Source organism: Paramisgurnus dabryanus, chromosome 21, assembly GCF_030506205.2.
Source record: "Paramisgurnus dabryanus chromosome 21, PD_genome_1.1, whole genome shotgun sequence".
Classification (NCBI taxonomy): Eukaryota; Metazoa; Chordata; class Actinopteri; order Cypriniformes; family Cobitidae; genus Paramisgurnus; species Paramisgurnus dabryanus.
The window spans coordinates 8,552,462-8,574,043 of NC_133357.1; the positions used below are offsets into that span (position 1 = coordinate 8,552,462).

A 21,582-nucleotide genomic window follows, 5' to 3' on the forward strand; every position below is an offset into this window, starting at 1 on the left:
AATATATATCTGGTGAATATTTAGTTTAAATCATGATTTAAAATGATTCATCGTTCACCTGTTCATGTATCTGCGCCATCAACACAACAAGCAATAGGCACACTGACGCCATCTAGTGGACATTTCAAGAACAGATCCTCATTACAAGGACACAGACAGAGAAATAGATGGATAAAGATCAGATGCACCACAATCACAAACAATAAATGAATTCATAATTTAAATAACATGTCTTTCCATGACGTATGTTAAAAATAAATGTAATAAGATATCATGTTACTGGTATAAGGAGAAACACACGTTTCTGACTAAGCTCCTTTAATTTCTGGCCTTTGACTATGATGCTATTTTAAATATATTTTATTTCTGCTTATCTGCAGAATTTGGTTAAAAAATCTAACACCGAGAATTTTATTTGTTTTAAAACAGGCCCAAAATGTCAAAAAAATTTACAAATACACAACAGCACATGTTTCTAAGTTTATAGCTTTCATTTGATCAAATTTCCCCTGATGAAGTCCTGAGATGTACAGGTAGTCTGTATATTAGTCTACCTCATCTTTTCATGTCAAGATATACACCCACACCTGAACTGAAAAAAATTCATTTCCAGACAGACTTATGTCACCCACCTACATCTTATGAATATGAACTACAGAACTGACCGACCACAGTCAATATGAATGCATTACTTAAAGAGACAGGTCACCAAAAAATTTATATTACTCACCCTAATGTCTTTAAAAATCTTTCTTCCTGTAGCTCTGGAAAACAATAGATTTCAGTTAAAATCTTAACATTGACCTTAATTGATGCTGACTAATGCTGTGTTCACACCAAATGCAAATAGAGCGTCTGGAGTTTAGCACGGCAGACAGAAATTTGCCCCATTTAGTTGGAAAAATTTGAACTTTGTCGTCAATTCGCACCGTGTTAACCAATTAGGAGCCTGCTTGCTGCTGTGGCGGCAGGTTCGCACAAGAAGCGGATTTCGTCTCGGACATGTGTCAATTTCACTTCAAACGCTTGCTTTTAACACGCATCTATTTAACTCTAGACACGCAAATGCATTCAAAATTTTCAAGCGGAAAACTAGGGGTGACCCCGAATAGTCGAAGATTCGATGCATCGATAGGATAAGCCTGATTCGACTACCAATCTCATAGTCGAATCGTCGCAGATGTGTTACGAAATGAGGATCATTCAATTTTGGCCGTGGGTGCACACATTATCTGATCTCACATATAACATCTTTCTCACAATATATTAATATACTGCATATTATGATAATCCTGCAAATAATATGTGAAGTAGCAGCTTTCAATAAATATTTTTAAAATGCTTTAATAAATCCAACAACCCCTGTGACCGGTCTACACGTCCATAAGAGGTTTATATGTTAATAAACCATTGCCTCTTTGTTTCTACATTTAAAAGAAAAAGCTGGCAAATGATATTATGCCTTTCGTTCTTTTAATAATTTCTATATTTTATTTTATTTATAAATCACTTTGGGTTATCTGATTTAACTATTTGGCTTGTGTTTTGTTTCCGTGCACTTGAGGCATTTTGCATATTTGTTCTGCACTTTGTTACTTTTGACCTTATTTTATTGACAAAATTGTATTTATTATAAACGTAAATTCTGATCTAATTTAAGTATGTAAATTTTGGATAGCTTTTCGTTGTATCGATGTTGCGGTATTGCGTGCTGGACATGCTTGCGCATGTAATTTAGCCGAACAGGCTAGGTGCTCTGCGTCTCATATTTAGGAGTTCATCAAACTAAACTTTAAAAAACGGATGTTTTTCGACGAGTATAAGTTTTTAAAATGTATTGAAAACAGAGTGGTTATCTTCAAAAGTCAAAAGTTAAACTACAAAACAGGTAAGCCGTTTTTTTTTTCGGTGATGAAACGGAAACATCTGCACCGAACCTATTTCTGCCTGACACGAATGTCTTTCTTGTGATTTAATATTATTGTCGGTCGGTGTTCACTTTCAAATGATAGCAAAGAGATTCCTGAAATAAATAATATCATCCGGTCTTTCTGTATCTAAAGTTAATACAGAGATGATAAGAGTCAAAGCAAGCAAGCAGGTATTTCTGTGCTAAATAATAACGCGTAGTGTCTATAAAATCATTAATTTCAGTGTTTTTCTTGTTATAAATTAACGTTTTGTATATATGGTTATATACAACGAATTGTATATAAAGATTAGTTTTTATCATTTACAGTCACAATCACAAATTATTTGTCATTTCTCATTTGTCGGGTTTTTTTGGTCATGACTGCTTTGACGCGCTAAATCTCCAAATTAAATAAAAACACTTAATTGTAGCCGGAGTTTCCAAAGCAGGAACACCTTTGTTATTTTTTTTAGGTTTATTTATCAAAATTTATTTTTTTGTGATGGTCTGTAGATCGTGGCTTTAAAATGTTATGAGGAATAATTAAACAAACGTTGCCTTACATTTTACCTTAAAAAATAAATAAATAAATAAATAAATAAATATATATATATATATATATATATATATATATAAATGCATCGTCAGTTTTGTCTTCTTTTATTACTTGAAAGACAGTTTTGGTCACTTTATCAGAAAGTTGTTTATGTGTGCTGCTTGTGAAAGAAAATAAAAGTTACCTGGCCCCTTCCCAACCCATGCACACAAACATAGATGATTCGACTATCGGTCGACTATGGAAAGATTCGACAATTCTGATTCGAATATGTAAATCCTTAGTCGAGGACACCCCTACGGAAAACTAGACGAGGTAGACATGAATTTGACGCTCTATTCGCGTTTGGTGTGAACACAGCATAAGGCTGTCAGTCCATAACATTCTGCATTTTATTTATAAATTACAGCTGCATTTATGCATTTGACTGACACTTGCATCCAAAATGAGGAACTTAGGAACACACCCGTCTATATATTTAATTTATTAAAACTGTAAAAACATGCTGAAAATTATGTGTGTTAGGTAAAGTTTAGTTGGGCTACGGATCGGTGTAAAATTATCCAGTGCTCTACATGTATAAAAAATCCCCACCAGGAAAAAATAAATAAAAATAAAAGTCTGTGTACAAGTTTGACAATCATGCGTGTGCTCACAAATATATTAAGACATGACAAAAACAGACTTGTGATGATATATTAGGTTATCTGCAGTAAATAAAAGAGCAAAACCTTTATCTATTATGTTCCTGTCTGATTAAATGAGCTTCCAACCTTCACCTGATCTGTTAAAACTTGTTAACGTTGTATTAAAACAAAATATTTGATCTTTTAACCTTATCTGCTGCCTAAAAACATTTGTATTCTGTTTTTTTAAACAAAATGTTCAGTGCTCCTTCATTTGTAAGTAATTTTGTATAAACCCGTCTCCTAAATGAATAAATGTAAATAAAAAAGCAAAATTATGTTTGAGTGTCAATCTTATATCAAGTCAACAGGTTTATGTGTGGGAGTAAAATAACAATAATGTCTTGACTGAATAAACATGAAATGTCTTTAATAACAGAAGAGAAACGTGTGTGCCAGGTTTAAAAAAAATATTACTTAGAAAAACAGCAAACCTGAAAACGCTCAATCTGTGAAGATAATTCAGAGGTAAACGTGTTTGTGTGTCAGTGACGCTGCTCTGCGTCTGCGCATGCGCAGTTCTGCCCCAAAACATGGCGACTCGGAGCTGTGAAAAGTGCTGAATTCTCGCCACATTTCGACAAAATCGCGAAGGTTTGTGAGTATATCTACACTTTTTTCTAGTTTTTTCATGCGCTGTGTGATAAGTCGTTGTATCAGGTGTCAATAATCAGTCTTTATAAAGGATCTATAGGACGATTCACACGTTTATTTGGCTTCATTTTAGCCACTACTGTTCTGTTTGCGATTATTTCTGGATTAATATCATTATTTCTAACATATTTCCGGATCGCTATGGGATTGATAGAACAAAATGTATATGTTTAGTGTTTTGTTGCCTTTGATCATGATGTTGATGATGTGTATGATCAACGGAGTGTATCGTCATCAGCGATGACGTCTTCTTTTTTTAAGGTGTCAATCACACGCGAGTGTAACTGTATCAAACTATTATAGTTTACATTAACACAAAACACTGCAATGACATGTAAATATATGCTGTATAAATAATATTTATCTGGGTTATATTTACCATCCTTTCACTTTTTGTAAGGGTAAACAAAAATGTATTTATTTATTTATTTAGTTCCAGTATTTGTTATTAAATGCTCATCCTGGCAAAATGTTTTCATGGCAGCTGCTAAATATCTGATATGTTTCTTTTAAAGTGTTTGCAGTAGTTTACATGACTCGTTTTTTGACATTTTATTTAGTAATTTCATTGTAAAATAATCACGTTATTTCTATAACGTAATGAGCAGATGCTTTTTGTCATGTAAATTTTTGCCTGGGAATTTTTTTTCTTTCATCTATGGAAATTACCTGACTGTAATGAATATTCTTTTGTAATTTGATGTGTGGAGCAGAGAGAGAGAGAGAGAGGGGGAGAGGGGTATTATTGTTTTTACTGAGGTGGTGACGTATTCTTTCTGATGCAAACAGTTGGAAATCTAACAGTACTGAGGAATGTGTTTGTTGTTGTAGATGAACGGTGTATATAAACTCCGCCCACCTTATTTATTAATATTCGCATCAGCAAATAAACTCCACCCACTCTTCATCATAACACGTGTATCAGCTATCAAACCCCGCCCACTTGTCATGATTTAGAAGAAGAGGGAGAACTGCCGATTTTACAGTGTTTATTTTTCCTCAGTCATTTATTTATCAGTGATGTTTGGTTAAGTCTAGCATCGCTGTTAATGTCTCATACAGATATTACATTTCACGTTAAATTTTACGGATTTGGCAGAAACTCTTTCGGACCGGGTTTATACTAGTCCCAGAATAAAATGCATGTTTAAAAACACCTTGGACTGATATTTCTTAACATATGCCAGTGACATTGTTTTGTCTCAAGATGCACACCAGTAATGTTTTTTGTAAGGTGTGTTTGTAAAAACTACTTAAATATCCTAATAGGCTATAACTAAGGCCTAGTCCTGGATTATCTCAACCCTGTCTGGGAAACTGGCCCTTTATGCATTTTTCATCAACATACTGTATGTGTTCACTGGGCTGCAGGAATACACATTAACACATTAAACAAATAACACCAGATCTTTGACACAGGAATGATACAGTGGTGCTACTTCTCTTAGGGAGGTTTCCTGGACAGGGATTAGACTAGATTAAAAACTAATCCGTACCCTTTAGTGCCATTTGTTTTGCCTCAAGTAATTTTTTTTAAGTAAGGCATGTTTGTTAAAACTAGTTACATTTCCTAATTAAACTAAGGCCTTGTCCACACAGAAACAGGTATTTTCATACTGTGACTTTTTTACGCGGTTCGGCCGTTTGTCCACACGGAAACCCAGTATGATTTCACTGAAACCGAACGTTTTTGAAACCCCTGCCAGGGTGAGTATTTTAAGAAACCGCCTGCTGGTGTGGCATGCTCTTGACACTCATGATCACGTGTTTTTGCATGTTCATGTAGACGGAGATTTCTTTTAAACCAACCATGGGTGGAGTGGATTTATTTTAAAGAAAAAACTCTGGATATAAAAATACCCGTGTCTGTGTGGACTAGGCCTAACGCCTAGTCTTGTTTTAGGGATTTTTAAAGGATCACTTTATATTATGATAAATTGAGTTTTCAGCCTGCTGTTTTACTTGTTCCGTCAGAAAAGTTCCGGAATGTCGAGCCTGAAGGGAAAGTTGTGTGAATCTAATGTTGGAATATCTCTCAGATTCCCTGCTGTGGTGTGGCTCTCTTAGGGAACTATGGGAATTATTATCAGAGATCCAGTGGGGTTTTAAACTGGTAACTTTATTTGATACTTTTAAGCCTAGCTCTTTCTGATCTAAACTTTAAGGGGGGGAGGGGGGTTCCCGGACAGGGATTAGCTTTAGCCAGGACTAGGAAATATAACTAGTTTGAACAAACATGCCTTACTAAAAGCATTACTGGTACTGATGTATTTTAAGATATGTCAGTGCAAATTGTTTTCAGTTTAGACAGCCCTTACATTTATTTTAGTCTAGGACTAGTCTAATCCCTGTCCGGGAAACCGCCCCTAAGAAATTTGTTTTTTATTTGATTAATCAAACACATAATTAATGGGGTGGTTTCCTGGACTGGGATTAGCTTAAACCAGGACTAGACCTCAGTTAAATTACAAAATATAACTAGTTTTAACAAACATGCATTACTAAAGACATTACTTGTGTTCCTTTTTCAGGCAAAACAAAGGGCACTGATGTATTTTAAGATATGTCAAGTTGTTTTCAGTTTTGACAGCTCTTAAAATTTTTTTTAAGTCTAGGACTAGTCTAATCGCTGTCCAGGAAACCACCCCATAATGTTCATTGATTATTAAAAGAGTTTCAGATAGAGTCATTTAAATCTTTTGACTTAAAACTCATCACTGATGACATGAGGGATATAAATGTGTGTTTTACTTTAGGCTGTCCAGCAGTTATTAGTTTTGTGTGTCCAATTTCAGTTTACAAAAGAACATTGTGTGTTAGGAGTGTATTATGTTTAAACCCTAAACATCAGGTTCTGATGAACGCCGTCTGGTTTTAAAGCATCTGCTGAGGTGTTAATGGAGTGTTATGTGATTTTGAGAAATACACACACACACACACACGCACACACACACACGCACGCACACACACACACACACACATACGCTCTCTCGTGCATATTACGCCTCTTATTAGATTTGTAATTGAATCCACATGTTGGCAGACAATTATAGATAGAAAAATGAGTTACTTATGTCAGGCAATTAAGTGTTGGTTTCACAGGCGTCTCTTGTGACCTCTTTCTCTCTCAAACACGCGCACACACACACACACACACACACACACACACACACACACACACATACACACATACAGACACACATACAGACACGTGTCTTTTGTTCTCTCATTTGTTCTGGAGTAATAATCGAACCCTTTCATCTCTTCATATTGTTGACGTTAAGATGAGGAGATGTTTCTCTGTGTTTCTACAGACAGTTATGATGAATCTGAATTAAACATAAGAACGTCTTCATATCAATCATTTATTAAAGGTGCAGTGTGCAGATATCAGTCGCATCTAGTGAGATTATGAATTGCAACCAACTGTCTACAGCTCACCCCTTCCTTTCGAACCGCATAGAGAAGCTACGGTAGCCGCCACAGGACAACCACGCCATCGTCTGAGACAATCTAGTGACAAAACGCTCTCTATAGATTAGTTTGTCCGATTAAGGCTATTGACGAAACATGGCGGTGGAAACCTGCAGTGTATGTAGATAAAAAACGGCTCAGTCTAAGGTAATAAAAACAACTCTTCTTCTTAAAGAGGTCATAGCGTGTAAATCTAACTTTTCCCACGTTTGAGTGCTGTAATTGGGTCCCCTAGAAAACGTAAAAAAGCTTATTTGCATTTTAAAGGAAACACAGAAATGGCACATTTATGCTTGCACCTACAAAGTGGGAATTTTAAAGAGCACCAATGGTTAGATTCAAGATTTTACATTTCCTTTGGTGTGTAAGTGTGTATTAGTTCATGTTAACAATATGCAAAAGGTACAATTCCCAAAGTAAACGATGACGCGAGTTATCACTTTTTTTATCCCTACAACAAACACACAGATTGTAGGCAACAGTTTACTTTCTGGGACTGGTGATGTAGTAAAGACTGACATTATCATAGTTCCTCCGGCTTGGACTCCCAGCCTGTAAGTTAACTCCTGTTAGCATTGCATTGTGAGCAAATCTTTTAAACATGGTAAGGAGCGTCACATATCCAGCTGACGTCAGAGCTATTCAGGCCAATCACAACGTACAGATTAGCTGGCCAATCAGGGACTAAGCACTTTTTAAAATCTGTTCCTTTCCGGAAGAGAGTGAAATCTGGAGCTACAAAAATGTACAGTATGTGGAAAATAATAGTTTTTTAACCATAAACAACACAAACCCATTGTTTTACACTAAATACACAAAATAAACTTGTTTTTAGCAAGGAAATAGGTGCTCTTTAACATGTTTAAATAAATAATCTGTGGGGTATTTTCAGCTTAAACTTCACATATGTACTCTGGGGACACCAAAGATTTATTTGACATCTTTTAAAAAACCTCATCATATGACCCCTTTAACAGTCCACTGGGACACAATGATGCGTTTAGGAGATTTCATGAGATCTGATTTGCATATAGTGTCAGATATTTAACAGATATGCAGGATTTGAAAAAGAAAGTTTATATTCTGCTTTATAATCAGGGTGAAGTCAAAAAATGAACCGTGTTTGTGCTTCTTGTCCAGAATTAAATCTGTTGTTGAAATCTTCATAATGAGATGAAGCTTCAGTTTTCGTGCTATAGTCTGGAGAGATCTGACCGTCTGTCCATCTGTCTGTTTGTCTGTCTGTCTATCAGGTTTGCATTGAGATCTCTTCAGTATCTCAGTAGTTTTTGCAGAAGCTGATGGTCAGCATGGGCCGTACGGCACTGAAAGGTAAAAACGCAATAAACCGTTTTCTTCATCTTATTCTCATCACTGTAATACAACAATTCAATTCTGTTTCTATATGATGCCATTATTCTTAAAAATAATGACAGACTCAATTATTACCTAATGCTTTTTCTCCTTTGAAGATCAGAAAGACAGTAAGAAAGATAAGACAGGCAGAAGTATGGCCCTCACAGGTCCTGGACCAGTCAAAGGTAACAATCCATTATATCTCTCACACACACACACACACACACACAATGATCTGTGATCAGTAAATTTGGTGACATGTTTTCCATAGCATTTCTTAAAAATAACTTGTGTTTGTGTAGTGACTGAGTCGTTCTTATGGGAGGAGTATTTAAAAGAGACGTCTGCTGTTCCCGCCCCTCCCAGCTCTTTCAGACAGGTGAGCTTTCATCTCTCAGACAAGTGTGTTTCAGACTCATCTCTGTGACGTTAATAATGCGTCTGTCATGTTTAAAGAGCTCTTGGTGTGTGCACAGTGTGAATGTTTGTTTGTGTTAAAGTGTTTGTTTTTATTTTTCCAGTCTCGGATTCCCCCGTCTAATGACTTCAAAGCCGGTATGAAACTGGAAGCTCGGGACCCTCGTAACTCCACCTCCACCTGCATCGCCACGGTGATGGGCATGATGGGCGTGAGGCTGCGCCTACGTCTGGATGGCAGCGACAACACCAATGACTTCTGGCGATTGGTTGACTCCTCTGACATACAGCCAATTGGAACCTGCGAGAAGAACGGAGATATGCTACAACCACCACTAGGTACAGCTGACATCACCTCTCTTTAACTCCTGACATTACTTCCCTTTACCTCCTGACATCACTTCCCTTTACCTCCTGACATAATTTTCCGTTACCTTCTGACATCACTTCCTTTTTTACTCCTGACATCACTTAATAATTTGCACTCTGTCATTCTCTCAGGTTTCAGGATGAACGCCTCGTCGTGGCCCATGTTCCTCCTCAGGACTCTGAATGGAGCTGAAATGGCTCCTGCGATGGCATTTAAAAAGGTGCTAAACCTCTCGAGAGAAAGAATTCATCTACACGCAACATTTGAAACTTGTAGAAGTTATTTTGACATGGATTTTCTCTAATGTTTTGTCATCAGGAGCCCCTGCGGCCTCCTCAGAACGGCTTTAAACCCGGCATGAAGTTGGAAGCCGTGGACAAGAAGAATCCGTACCTGATCTGCCCGGCCACCATCGGCGAGGTGAAGGGTGAAGAAGTCTTCGTGATGTTCGATGGTTGGAGAGGAGCGTTTGATTACTGGTGTCGGTACGACTCGAGAGATATCTTCCCTGTGGGCTGGTGTGGTGTAACCAAACACAGCCTGCAACCACCCGGCAACAGCAGTAAGTGACACTTTCATCATATGACTTCATTCAGCTCATGACAGATTTACTCTTTCATCTTTAAGACATTTAAAGCTCTATGTTTTCATATGTATTCATTTATCAGAGGCTTTAATCCAAGAATGCAACGTTTCTATGAATCTTACATTGCTGTTTATGGTTTAATTGCAAATTCCGTTGATTTCACTCCTGTTCTTAAAGGTTTGTTTATTTTGTTAAAAAAATCCAGATAATTTACTCACCACCATGTCATCCAAAATGTTGATGTCTTTCTTTGTTCAGTCGAGAAGAAATTATGTTTTATGAGGAAAACATTCCAGGATTTTTCTCATTTTAATGGACTTTAATGGACCCCAACACTTAACAGTTTTAATGCAGTTTAAAATTGCAGTTTCAAAGGACTCTAAATGATCCCAAACGAAGCATAAGAGTCTTATCTAGCGAAACGATTTTTGACAAGAAAATTTTTGACAAGAAAAATAAAAAATATGTACTTTTAAACCACAACTTCTCGTCGATCTCCGGTCCTGTGATGCGCAAGCACGACCTCACGCAATACATCATCACGTCAAGAGGTCACGGCTGATGTATTCAAACTACGCCCCAGTGTTTACAAGTGTGGAGAAAGAGGAGCGTTTAGACGTTGTTGTATGTGGAATGATACTAATTAATGTCTTTGTGTCAGTTTATTGTTTAAAATGGTCAGCAAATGTGCGTTTCATATATGCAAAACGTGACCTTTCTACGTCATTACGCAATTACGTGAGGTCGCGCTGGTGTGTCACAGGACCAGAGAAAGACGATAAATTGTGATTTAAAAGTGCATATTTTGTATTTTTCTTGTCAAAAATGACAATCGTTTCTCTAGATAAGACCTTTATGCCTCGTTTGAGATTGTTTACAGTCCTTTGAAACACTTTAAATGTTAAGTGTTGGGGTCCATTAAAGTCAATTAAAATGAGAAAAATCCTGGAATGTTTTCCTAAAAAAACATAATTTCTTCCCGACTGAACAAAGAAAGACATCAACATTTTGGATGACATGGTGGTGAGTAAATTATCTGGGTTTTTTTTAAGAAAATGAACTAATCCTTTAAATTATCTTCTATTTTTTCATGGCCATTTTGTCTGCTTTAATTTGATGTTATCTGTCATATTCATCGACTAAATGTGTTATAGTCTCAATTATATATATAGTCAAAAAATGTACACGTTAATAACGTATTTACGTACATTAATTTTAACAACACTAATTTTATTAAAGTGCGATTAATGCATTGCGCAATTTCTGTTTGACCCTTGACCTAGCTCATTGTTGGATAACAATAGTTTTTATTAAAATAAGTACATTAAGCTCTCATCTAGCAATCCCAATGCTCTAAATAGTCATTAAACATCAAAAATGATCTTTATTTGTATGTTTTCTGGGAGGTGTATCGTTTTACAGGCTTAATCTAATACAAAGATCTCCATCCACATGCGCATCTTGATTTTGCTTTGTTGCAGGAATAAGAAAATAAAGTTCAGGACTTGCTTGATGTTAAGATAGCTATTAAGAGCGATAAGACATGAAAAACATCTTTCTCACGCTGACTTAGAGATCCGCAAGCGTGTGATCTCGATATATGCACACATAGACAGAATTACAGTTTTCATAATGTTTGTTTTGATGAGAGTTGATCTTAAAGCTGTCTGTCTCAGTCAATCAAACAATAAAAGAAAGAAAAAAGTTGAACATTTGATTTTTTACTATCCACATAGTTTTTGACTTTGTGTGTGCTGAATCTTCAAAAAGTTTTTGAAACTTAAAAGTCTTTAACTGGATCACTAATAATTAACATACATTTGCATAAATTATTCTTATTTGTCCATGTCCATAATGATTAGAGTACTAAAAACGTTAAAAAGTATTAAATTAAGTTAAATACACATGATGGAGTTGTAATAGAGACGATCTCTCTCTAAAAAATTAAAGAAATAAATGCTCAAATATGTTCATGTTAGCAGTGCAAAGGATACACACACACACACACACACACACACACACACACACACTGATAGAAATGTATAGCTTAAATCCACTGTAAGTCATTTTGGATGAAAACATCTCTACTCCATATGTTTTTCCAAACCTTTATTTCCATGATGAAGAGTATTTCTGTGTTGTTGTAACATCATGTGCGATCAGCAGGTGGCGTCACAGCTCTTATTCATGAGTGAAATCACAGCTCGGTGTGATGGTTAAGAGTTTTTCATTTTGATCCAAATCAAAGCTTTTTCTGTAACCACATCAGCCATTAATTTACTGCAATATTATAATGATGTCTCTACAGTAGTGGGTCCTAAATTTACCTAAATATCTATGACTGTCTGTTTGTTCAGATACTCAGATGCCATCTGACTTCATGTGGATTTCAATTACACAGAAGTGATTTGTCAAAACTTGCACACTATGATTTTAGTCTTAAAGTGAATATTTTTATATATAAATATATTTATTTCCAGTCTCCATTCCGAAGCCTCTTCCTACACCGTCCTCTTCCTCAACGTTCTCCGGCTCCAAACCGACACGACGCTCCATGCAGGCTCCGTATCGTCTGTCCATGCCTCTTCCTCAGCTCCCGGTGCGTAAGGGCATCAGAGGAAGACGGCCGAAGAGCGAGACCATCGCGCTGATGAAAGCCCTCGCCGTTTCTGCCGCCGCCCAGGACACGGACTCATCGGCAGGGGTCACGCCCCAAATCACACCCGTCACCCAGCTCATCCCTCGCCCGTACAAGAAGAGGGGACCTAAACCGGGCAGCAAGGTACAGCTGGATGAGTTATGCGTGTAGGTTTTCATGTTGTTTAAGGACTGATGTCATTTGTGTTTGTTTCTCAGAGGAAGTCCAGGATGTTTCCGAGCTCCATGTGTATAGCAGCGACCTCAGACTTAAGAGTGCCCACGTCTCAGATGAGCGCTGACGGACCGTCCACTGTGGGTTCCCCATCGTCTGTGGTTTCTACCGGTAAGAAAATATGCAACAAACTAACACAAAACATGGACATGATAACAATAATCAATATGTATAACATTAATACTCATGGTGCGTTCACACCAGACACGAATGAAGCGTTAAGCGCGAGTGATTTACATGTTAAGCCAATGCAAAGACACAGTAGACATCCTGCGGCATGATTCACACGAATGATGCAGCGCGAATTGAACATTTTGGGCGTTTGATGCGCATAACGGCTGATCCCCACAAGTTAAAAAATCGGAACTTTTACCGATATTTGACGGATATTGAGACTACAAGCTAGCTAAAGTCAGCATATTCACATCTGAATCACACACATGATGCGTATTGCGTACGGGGCATGAGACGGATTTTTGTGTGAACGCACAGTCAGACAATACTGCATTACACACAAAAACTAATGTAAGTGTCTTATGTTAATCTTCTGTTTGGGCTTTTATAAAGAATATCAAACCGGTTTCTGTACTCTGATGTTGACACAAGTCTTTTTCTCAGTCTGTGTGTATGTGAACAAACACGGGAACTGCGGCCCACATTTGGACCGTAAGCAGGTTCAGAGACTCCCGGATCATTTCGGGCCGGAGGCGGTGAATCTTGTCTTACAGCAGACGGTTCAGGCCTGTTTGGACTGCGCTTACCAACCCAAAGTTCTTCTGGGATGCCTACAGAGTCAAGGAGGGAGCGGAGAGGTGGTCAAGGGTGCGGATGAGTATTTTAACAACTTATTTTATTACTGTATGTGTTCGTAACCACACAGAATTATGATCTGTATCTTGGCATTGGACTATAAGGATGAGCTCTTTTCAGTTTTTTTACTCTTTATGTGTTTTGTATGTTGTGTAATTGTTGTTTGTGTCTCACTCCAGTGCGCACAGATGGAGGGACGCGGCTGGTGAAACTTCCATCTGCATCCAGCGCTGCATTCGTGTTGCGTTTCTTGGAGCTGGTGTGTCGACACCTGATGTGTGATAATCTGTTCAGCAGTCAACCGTTCAGTCCACACAACACTTATGACCGCGGTAAATCGGGTACATGCACACACGAACAGCACTAAACATTAAAAATCTGTGCAGCTGCCCTGCAACTGAAGTAAACTATTGAGTCGTAGCAACTCTGTGCATCAAAATACATAACACAAATAAATAATGGGTTAAAATAATAAGTTAAAAATAAATGCTCTTTTATATTTGGACATTTCACATTACTGTTATTTTAACTGAGCTCTCTGCAGTGCATTCTGGGATTGTCTTTTTTTGACATTAAATAGACACTAGGTGTCTCACTAGATGTGTTTGTTGTCTCAGAAGTGATGCATTACTCTTTATGTTGTGTGTTTTTATTGTGTGAAGTGAAAGAGGAGCTGATGTCAGACGCTATGAACAGAGGAGTAAAGCGGATCTCCAGAGATTCTCCTCCATACTGCGCTCCTCTCTCTCCAAAACTCCTTCACACAGACACACACCCATCAGAAGGTACACAAACATTGTGTTTATATTACACCTGCCATCATTCAGGGGCGTCATGCACCACCTTTTTTAAGGGGGCACAGTTCACAGAAATTTGTGTATAAACATACATTAAAAGAAATATAGAGCGTCTTTTCCATCGAACTTCCACTTACATTCCACTTCCACACTTATCTGTGTCATCCTGTTTTCATGTGAAAAAAAACACCAAAATTAATGTGACCACTAACTTTTATGTCAAATACAGTAAATAGACAGCAAAATGCAGTAGCATGGAGCCTGCAACGGTGCTCAGATGCTGATGATGTCTGCGTCTGCAGCGCCTGCTGTCTGAATAAAGTAACATGACACAATCAAAATGATGTAAATCTCTGAAAAGGTTGTCGCACAGAACTGATAAAATTGTGCATATTAAACAGATAAGAAGACAAGTAATCGATTAATGAATGCTTCCTTGATTTGGAGGTTGCATGCAAAATTCATTTAAGCAAAAAAAAATACTGAGGGGCGCGTGCATGACGCCTCTGCATCATTAACACATTAACTAACAAGCTCATTCATTAACACAGATTATGAGTTTACTATTGACATTAATAATGGTGTTGTGTGTGTTATACACACGTGTGTGTGTGTGTGTGTGTGTGCATGTGTACGTGTAGCTGGAACTCTTCCACCAGAGGAGAATGGATTACTGAAGGAACAGAGCTTCATGGACTCCGCCTCCAATTCCATGACGCCCCGCCCACAGACCTTGAGAAGCACCTCAGAATATCAGTCTCCACCCAGCAGCCCGTATTACCATGGCAACGCTCCACCCCTGCGACGACAGGCCTCCAACCCCCCAACACAGACACACAGACGGGTAGAGGGTGGGTATCATCACATCATAATTAACTATGAACAGTGCCATCTTATGGTTTGCATTCATTTAAAAAGAAAAGTAAACAAATAAAATGTTGCACCTTTTCAAAATATTTATTCACTGAATTATACAGAACGAGATATTAACACATGGGTGTGTAATATTAAAACTAATATATAATACACTGCAAAAAATGATTTTCAAGAAAAAAAAACGTAGTATTATTCTCTTGTTTTCAGTAAAAATATTTTAAAATTCCTTAATTAAAATGCTTTTTCTTGATGAGCAAAACGACCCAAGAAAATAAGTGTAGGTTTTAGACCAAAAATATCAAATTTAAGTGATTTTGTGCATAAAACGAGCAAAAAAATCTGCCAATGGGGTAAGCAAATTTTCTTGAATTTTAAGAAAAATGTTCAAAATGTTTTTTGCTTACCCCATTGGCTGATTTTTTTGCTCGTTTTATGCACAAAATCACTTACATTTGATATTTTTGGTGTAAAAACTAGACTTATTTTCTTGGGTCATTTTGCTCATCAAGATAAAGCATCTTAATTTAAGAATTTTTGATATTTTTACTGAAAACAAGACAAAAATAGTAAATACTAAGAAATTTTTTCTTGAAAATATTTACAGACAGGGTGCTGGAAGCCGCAAGCGATTGCAGGTCATGTGACTAAAAACAACCAACCTTTCCATGACAATATCGAAAGCTCAGCCTAACAGCTGATCATAACTGGACAGAGCGGGTTTTTATTTCTCATCTCTATATATATTTGTAGTAGTAAAGTGCGAGAAATAAATATCAAGAAAATCAGCAGCCTGTATCGGTCATCAGCTAAGGCTGATGGAAAAAAAATCGGTATAGCATCGGCACTAAAAAAACCATATCAGGTTCCCTAATTGGGATATAAAATTACCTGTAAAGCCATGAAACATTTTGGTTTACATTTACAGACGCTTTTATCCAAAGTGACATACAGTGCATTAAATCTTATCATTGTGTTTTCCTGGGATGGAACCCTCAACACTTTGCATAGGTAACGCATGGCTGTACCACTGTTATACCGCTCTCAGCTACATGTACAACATTTTTATGATAAGACCACATGAGTAGCACTCCGGTAAAAGTCTAGATCTTCACAAGACAGAAAAAATCAGAGACAGATAAACAGCCGGAGAGGTGTTGTAACTTAAATTTCTCTCTCTGTGTCTCTCTCTGTCTCGCTTTAGCAGCGAGCTCTACCACAGGTCCTGATGCTGGTGCAGATCGTGATGGTTCGAGGACCTCGGGCAGAGCTCCCTCCTCCTGGTCTATAGAGGAAGTGATGCAGTTCGTACGAGACGCAGACCCCACAGCTTTGGCTCCACACGCTGAACTCTTCCGGAAACACGTCAGTGATTTATTCTTGTTAGCCTGCCAGGTTTTTACCGCCTGTAAATCAACTGTAGGACAGCGAGGAGATCTGTGTATCATCTGTGTTTAGACTCAATGACCAGACTCTCGCTCATCTCTGTACAAACACACTCATGTCTGGATAAACTCACAGCAGCTCAAGGTCCTGAATCTTTCACAGATTTGAGTCGTCGTGTGTAAATTAATATTGTATTTATAACACGACAGCTTTACATTGTGACAACTAAAGATAGTTGTGCGTTTCCTATCATAGCATGTTTCTGCTTCCATACCCAAATAATCTTCCCTTTTAAGGGGGTCCTATTATGAGATTTTTTTTAAGATGTCAAATAAATAGTTGGTGTTTTTCAGAGCACGTTTGTGAAGTTTTAGCTCAAAATGCCCCACAGATCATTTATTATAGCATGTTAAAATTGACACTTTGTATGAGCAAAAATAGGCAGTTTTTGTGTGTGTCCTTTAAAGTGCAAATCAGTTGATCTCTTCACTAAACGTCAGTGCAGTGGTTGGATAGTGCAGATTAAGGGGCAGTATTATTATAAGATGATCCCCTTCTGACATCACAGGGGGAGCCAAATTTCAATGAGCTATTTTTTCACATGCTTGTAGAGAATGGTTTACCAAAACTAAGTTACTGGGTTGATCTTTTTCACATTTTCTAGGTTGATAAAAGCACTGGAGACCCAATTATAGCACTTAATCATAGAAAAAAAGTCTGATTTTCATGATACGTCCCCTTTAAGGTAGCAGACATACTAATAACTTTGTGTTAAATAATAAACTCTTGTCTCGTCTGTCTGTAGGAGATCGATGGAAAAGCGCTGATGTTACTACGCAGTGACATGATAATGAAGTACATGGGTCTGAAACTCGGGCCTGCGCTTAAACTCTGTCATCACATCGAGAGACTGAAGCAAGGCAAACAGTAAACACACACACACACACACTGTTTAGACTGGATTAAACTGGATCAGACCAGCAATCTCACAACCACACCAGAACAGAGGGGGTTGATGGGTAATGAGTGTGTGCTGTTAACACACTACACTGCTGGACACATTTCTCTCTCCAGGATATCCATTAACTTTACATTCACCAGAGACTGATGAGGAACATTCTGTGGAGTCTGTGGAGATACAGAAATGATAATCCACCCTAGTACCTCCTCATTTTAGAGAACGCAGAGACGGATCGCTGGAGTTGGTTCTTACAGGACACTTATCTTATCAAGTCTGATGGTCTTTGTTTATATCACTACCTCCCGGTGATGTCATCCCTTACGAAAATGAACCAGAGGTGGACGCTACTTAAGTATTTTACTTACAAAGCGCTGTACAGAAACCGTTAAAACAACGAAGATAAAGCACACAAAAAAGATTAACCTAAAAAAAATGAGTTTTAAGATGAGATTTACAAATATTAAGAGATTTAGATTACAATTCTTTACCGACTGAGATTAGGCAAAGTTTTTGAGCTAACACAAAAGTGTTGATCAATCACTCAGCAATAATGAATGACAGCATTGGACGCAATCTGGCAATATTTCTAAGATGGAAGAAGAATGAAATTTTAACAGTATCTCAAGCGATAGATTGGCATCAAAATGTATTTCTAGATTCCTTGGTTTAGTTTGAAACTCCACATTTGAACCATCAGGAGTTACAGTGACCGCCTCAGCTTTGCGTAGTTGGTGGGGTGAACCAACAAGCATAATCTTAGTCTTTTCACTGTTTAGAGAAAGAAAATGATCTGTCATCTATTACCTTAGAAATACACTCAGAAAGACAATTAACGGGCACAATTTCATTAGGTCTGAATAGAAATTAAATTTTAAACCAGGAGATCTCAAAAGCTGGCCAAAAGGATAAACATAAATATTAAAAAGAAGAGGGCCCAAAATTGACCCCTGGGGGATGCCAGACTGCACAACATTAACCTAAAGCATATAATCATACTGTTAATCATTACATAAATCATTACATAAAAATTGTTTGCTTTCGTACTTTTATTCAAGTAATTATTTAAGAAAAAAATACTTTTACTTAAGTAATTTACTAGATGTTTAATGTACTTACATAATAAATGTAAAACAAAAACTTGTATTTATGAATTGTAGTGGAGTAAAAATTATGATATTATGCTTTGGAATTTATGCTTTCCAAAGAAACACTAATAAAATATGAATACTTGAAAAAGGTACTGAAGTAGAAAGTAAAAATACTTAATTACTGTCCACCTCTGAAATTAACCATGGTTTTTACTACACTTAAAACCAAACTTTGGTTTTCCTAAGAGTAATCAATACACCAAAAAACATGGTTCATGTTTGTAAGGGATCATACTCTGCCACAGGGTTTGTGGGTCTATGATATAAAATATTTCTGTTTCGTTTTTAAAAACCAAAAGTCCTGCATCATAGGAAATTTGTGGATGTTATATATTCAGTTCCCATGATGCATTCACAAGCAAACTGTGCATTTGAATAACAGTAAAGGTGAACTGAAAAACATTTTCTCACCCTCGTGTCCTTCCAAATCTGTTTGAATTTCTTCCATGAAACACAAATTTTTTTGATCATATTTTGTAATGAAATCCAAACGAACCCAAAAAAAGTTGTTTGGGTTTTAAGCAACATGAGGCTGAATAAATGATGACCGAATAAATGAGTGTTCATAGGACTTCTGTCAGCAGGTGAATCCACTGTTTTTACATCACATTTTAAAGTTTAACATGAAATAAAGGAGGGTATCTCAAAATGTTGTAGAAAATATGATCAGAGTTTTCCAACCAGTCTGACAGCACTAATGTGAAAACCAGACGTTTATTTTTAACAGAGCAGATATCTGCTGTCTAAACCCTCAGATTGTCTTTTATTAATCGATCTCTGTCTGTCTTTCTGTTGTATATCCAATATAACCAATGATTTTTTTTCCTGTCATTCAGTTTTAACTCTGAATTTAGTCTTGTATTTATGTTCCAGAACATTCAGAGGAGTTTTAAGATGTTGTTTGATTTGTCTTTTTTTTACAGAAACTACTTTCATTCGAGTCCTCTGTTATAATGTTTGTATTCTGTCAGGATTTGATTCAATGTAGACGTGAACTGTCAGACGTCCTCTCCAGATGAAGCAGTATTTAAAACACTGTATTACAACAGTGTAAAACCAATGGGTTTGATAGATAAACCCAAAGAACTGAAAGTGGTCATCAGTTTAAAATCTTCTATCACTGCTGTAGTGTCATTGAAATATCACTTTAATGGCGTAACACGACTGCCGGTGTGTTCGATTTCAACTGTATCTCCCAAGTTTTTATTTTTTTTAATGCTCATTGTTAGACCAGACCTGAGTGGTGTACTATGGATCTAACCTTAAACCTCAGCAACACGAATGTACATTTTTGTAGAGAAGAAATATTTTAAACTACACGCGTTGTATGGGGAGGCGGGGCATGTGAAGATGATTTTTGTGGGGTGGGCGGGGGGGTTGGTTTTTGTGGCTCTTGTTGTTAAATGAACCTTGTACTACCTTCCGATGCTTTTTACTGGGAGGAAACATCCATTTTAAAGGACTACATTTAAATGGCCTCTGCTTTCCTTTGACACTTCTCAGGTTTCCGCCGTCTTTTGTAACGTAGCATTTCAAGTTAGTTGTGAATATGACGTCTGTACGTTTTAGTTAAGAACATGCATTTGTAATATTGTGCCATATAGTAAATGACATGATTGGATACCAATAACATCTGAAGAAAGATCAAATAATCATCACACTTTCGTCTTGGTACCGATGATATTTTTAATCATGTTTTTAAAGATAATGCATTGTTCACATACACATTTTCAACATTTTAAACGATACAAATAATAAATAAATAATTTAAACATGAAACGCCTTTCTGCATCTTTTATCCATCAATTGTTTACAAAAGTTAATTATGGTACAAAACCTTCGATATTTCAAATATTTAGTACTTACAAAAAAGAGGGTCAGCCGAAACATAAATGAATTCACATCATAGAAATCATCTGATACTCATACAGAGAGGATAGTTTAGGAAGAATGAATATTAAATATATGCCAGAAACATTTTTAAGGCTTTACAGTTTATACATACACACAAACAAACACAATTCAGTACTGACACTGTGTGTGTTTGTGTTCAAATCGATATGAACATCAAAAGGAACTAGACTGCATTATTTTCTGTTTGCATTGTTTTGTGTGGTTATAATGCCAAAATAAAAACATCAAAAACAAAAAATGAACTAGACTGGTATTACACTGTAAAAATGACTTTCTTACCTTGTATCTTTGTCTAGTTTTCAGTACAAAATCAAAATATTGTTAAATCAAGATGCATTTTCTTGATAAAACAAAATAAAAAAAATGAAGAAAATGATCTGTCATCTATTCTTTTATCTTAGAAATACACTCAGAAAGAAAATGAACAGGCACAAGTTCATGAGGTCTGGATAGAAATTTGAGACCAAGGGATCTCAAAAGCTGGCCTAGAGGATAAACATAAATATTAAAAAGAAGAGGGCCCAAAATTGGCCCCTGGGGGATGCCAGACTGCACAACAAAATAAATAAAAATAAGTCTAGTTTTAAGACAAAAAAAATATCAAATGTAAGTGAAAGCTAAACAAAATCTGCCAATGGGGTAAGCAAATGTTACTTGAATTAAGTGTTTAAGAAAAAATTGAAGATTTTGTTTTGTTTGTTTTATGCACACACTAACTTAAATTGTATAGTTTTGTTCAAAAAAAATTTTTAGGTAATTTTGCTCATCAAGAAAATACATCTTTGATCATCAATTTTAGATATCTGTACT

At 36.7% G+C, this 21,582-nt stretch overlaps 1 protein-coding gene across 5 annotated transcripts; it reads left to right on the forward strand.

The window, feature by feature from the left end:
- Nucleotides 1-3,662: 3,662 nt before the first annotated feature.
- LOC135765044 (sex comb on midleg-like protein 2) lies at nt 3,663-20,637 on the forward strand. Of its 5 annotated transcripts, none has more exons than XM_065275735.2 (15): nt 3,663-3,748; nt 8,536-8,614; nt 8,755-8,823; nt 8,941-9,017; nt 9,160-9,394; nt 9,557-9,645; nt 9,744-9,987; nt 12,492-12,793; nt 12,868-12,994; nt 13,502-13,705; nt 13,873-14,034; nt 14,356-14,478; nt 15,132-15,341; nt 16,568-16,728; nt 17,555-20,637. In XM_065275735.2, the coding sequence occupies exons 2-15, from the start codon at nt 8,584-8,586 to the stop codon at nt 17,678-17,680; spliced, it is 2,160 nt and encodes a 719-aa protein (XP_065131807.1). In that variant the 5' UTR covers nt 3,663-3,748; nt 8,536-8,583; the 3' UTR covers nt 17,681-20,637. The 5 variants fall into 5 exon arrangements, with proteins under 5 accessions (XP_065131807.1, XP_065131809.1, XP_065131810.1 ...); XM_065275737.2 differs by having other exon boundaries at nt 16,571-16,728; XM_065275738.2 differs by having other exon boundaries at nt 13,873-14,025.
- The last annotated feature ends 945 nt before the right edge of the window (nt 20,638-21,582 follow it).

Excerpts from the sequence above, each read along its gene's own strand:
- LOC135765044 (XM_065275735.2), top strand. The coding sequence starts at position 8,584 with ATGGTCAGCATGGGCCGTACGGCACTGAAAG. Across the intron at positions 9,018-9,159 it reads CTCCCAGCTCTTTCAGACAG|TCTCGGATTCCCCCGTCTAA; the intron begins GTGAGCTTTCAT and ends TTATTTTTCCAG. Across the intron at positions 12,995-13,501 it reads ATCGTCTGTGGTTTCTACCG|TCTGTGTGTATGTGAACAAA; the intron begins GTAAGAAAATAT and ends TCTTTTTCTCAG.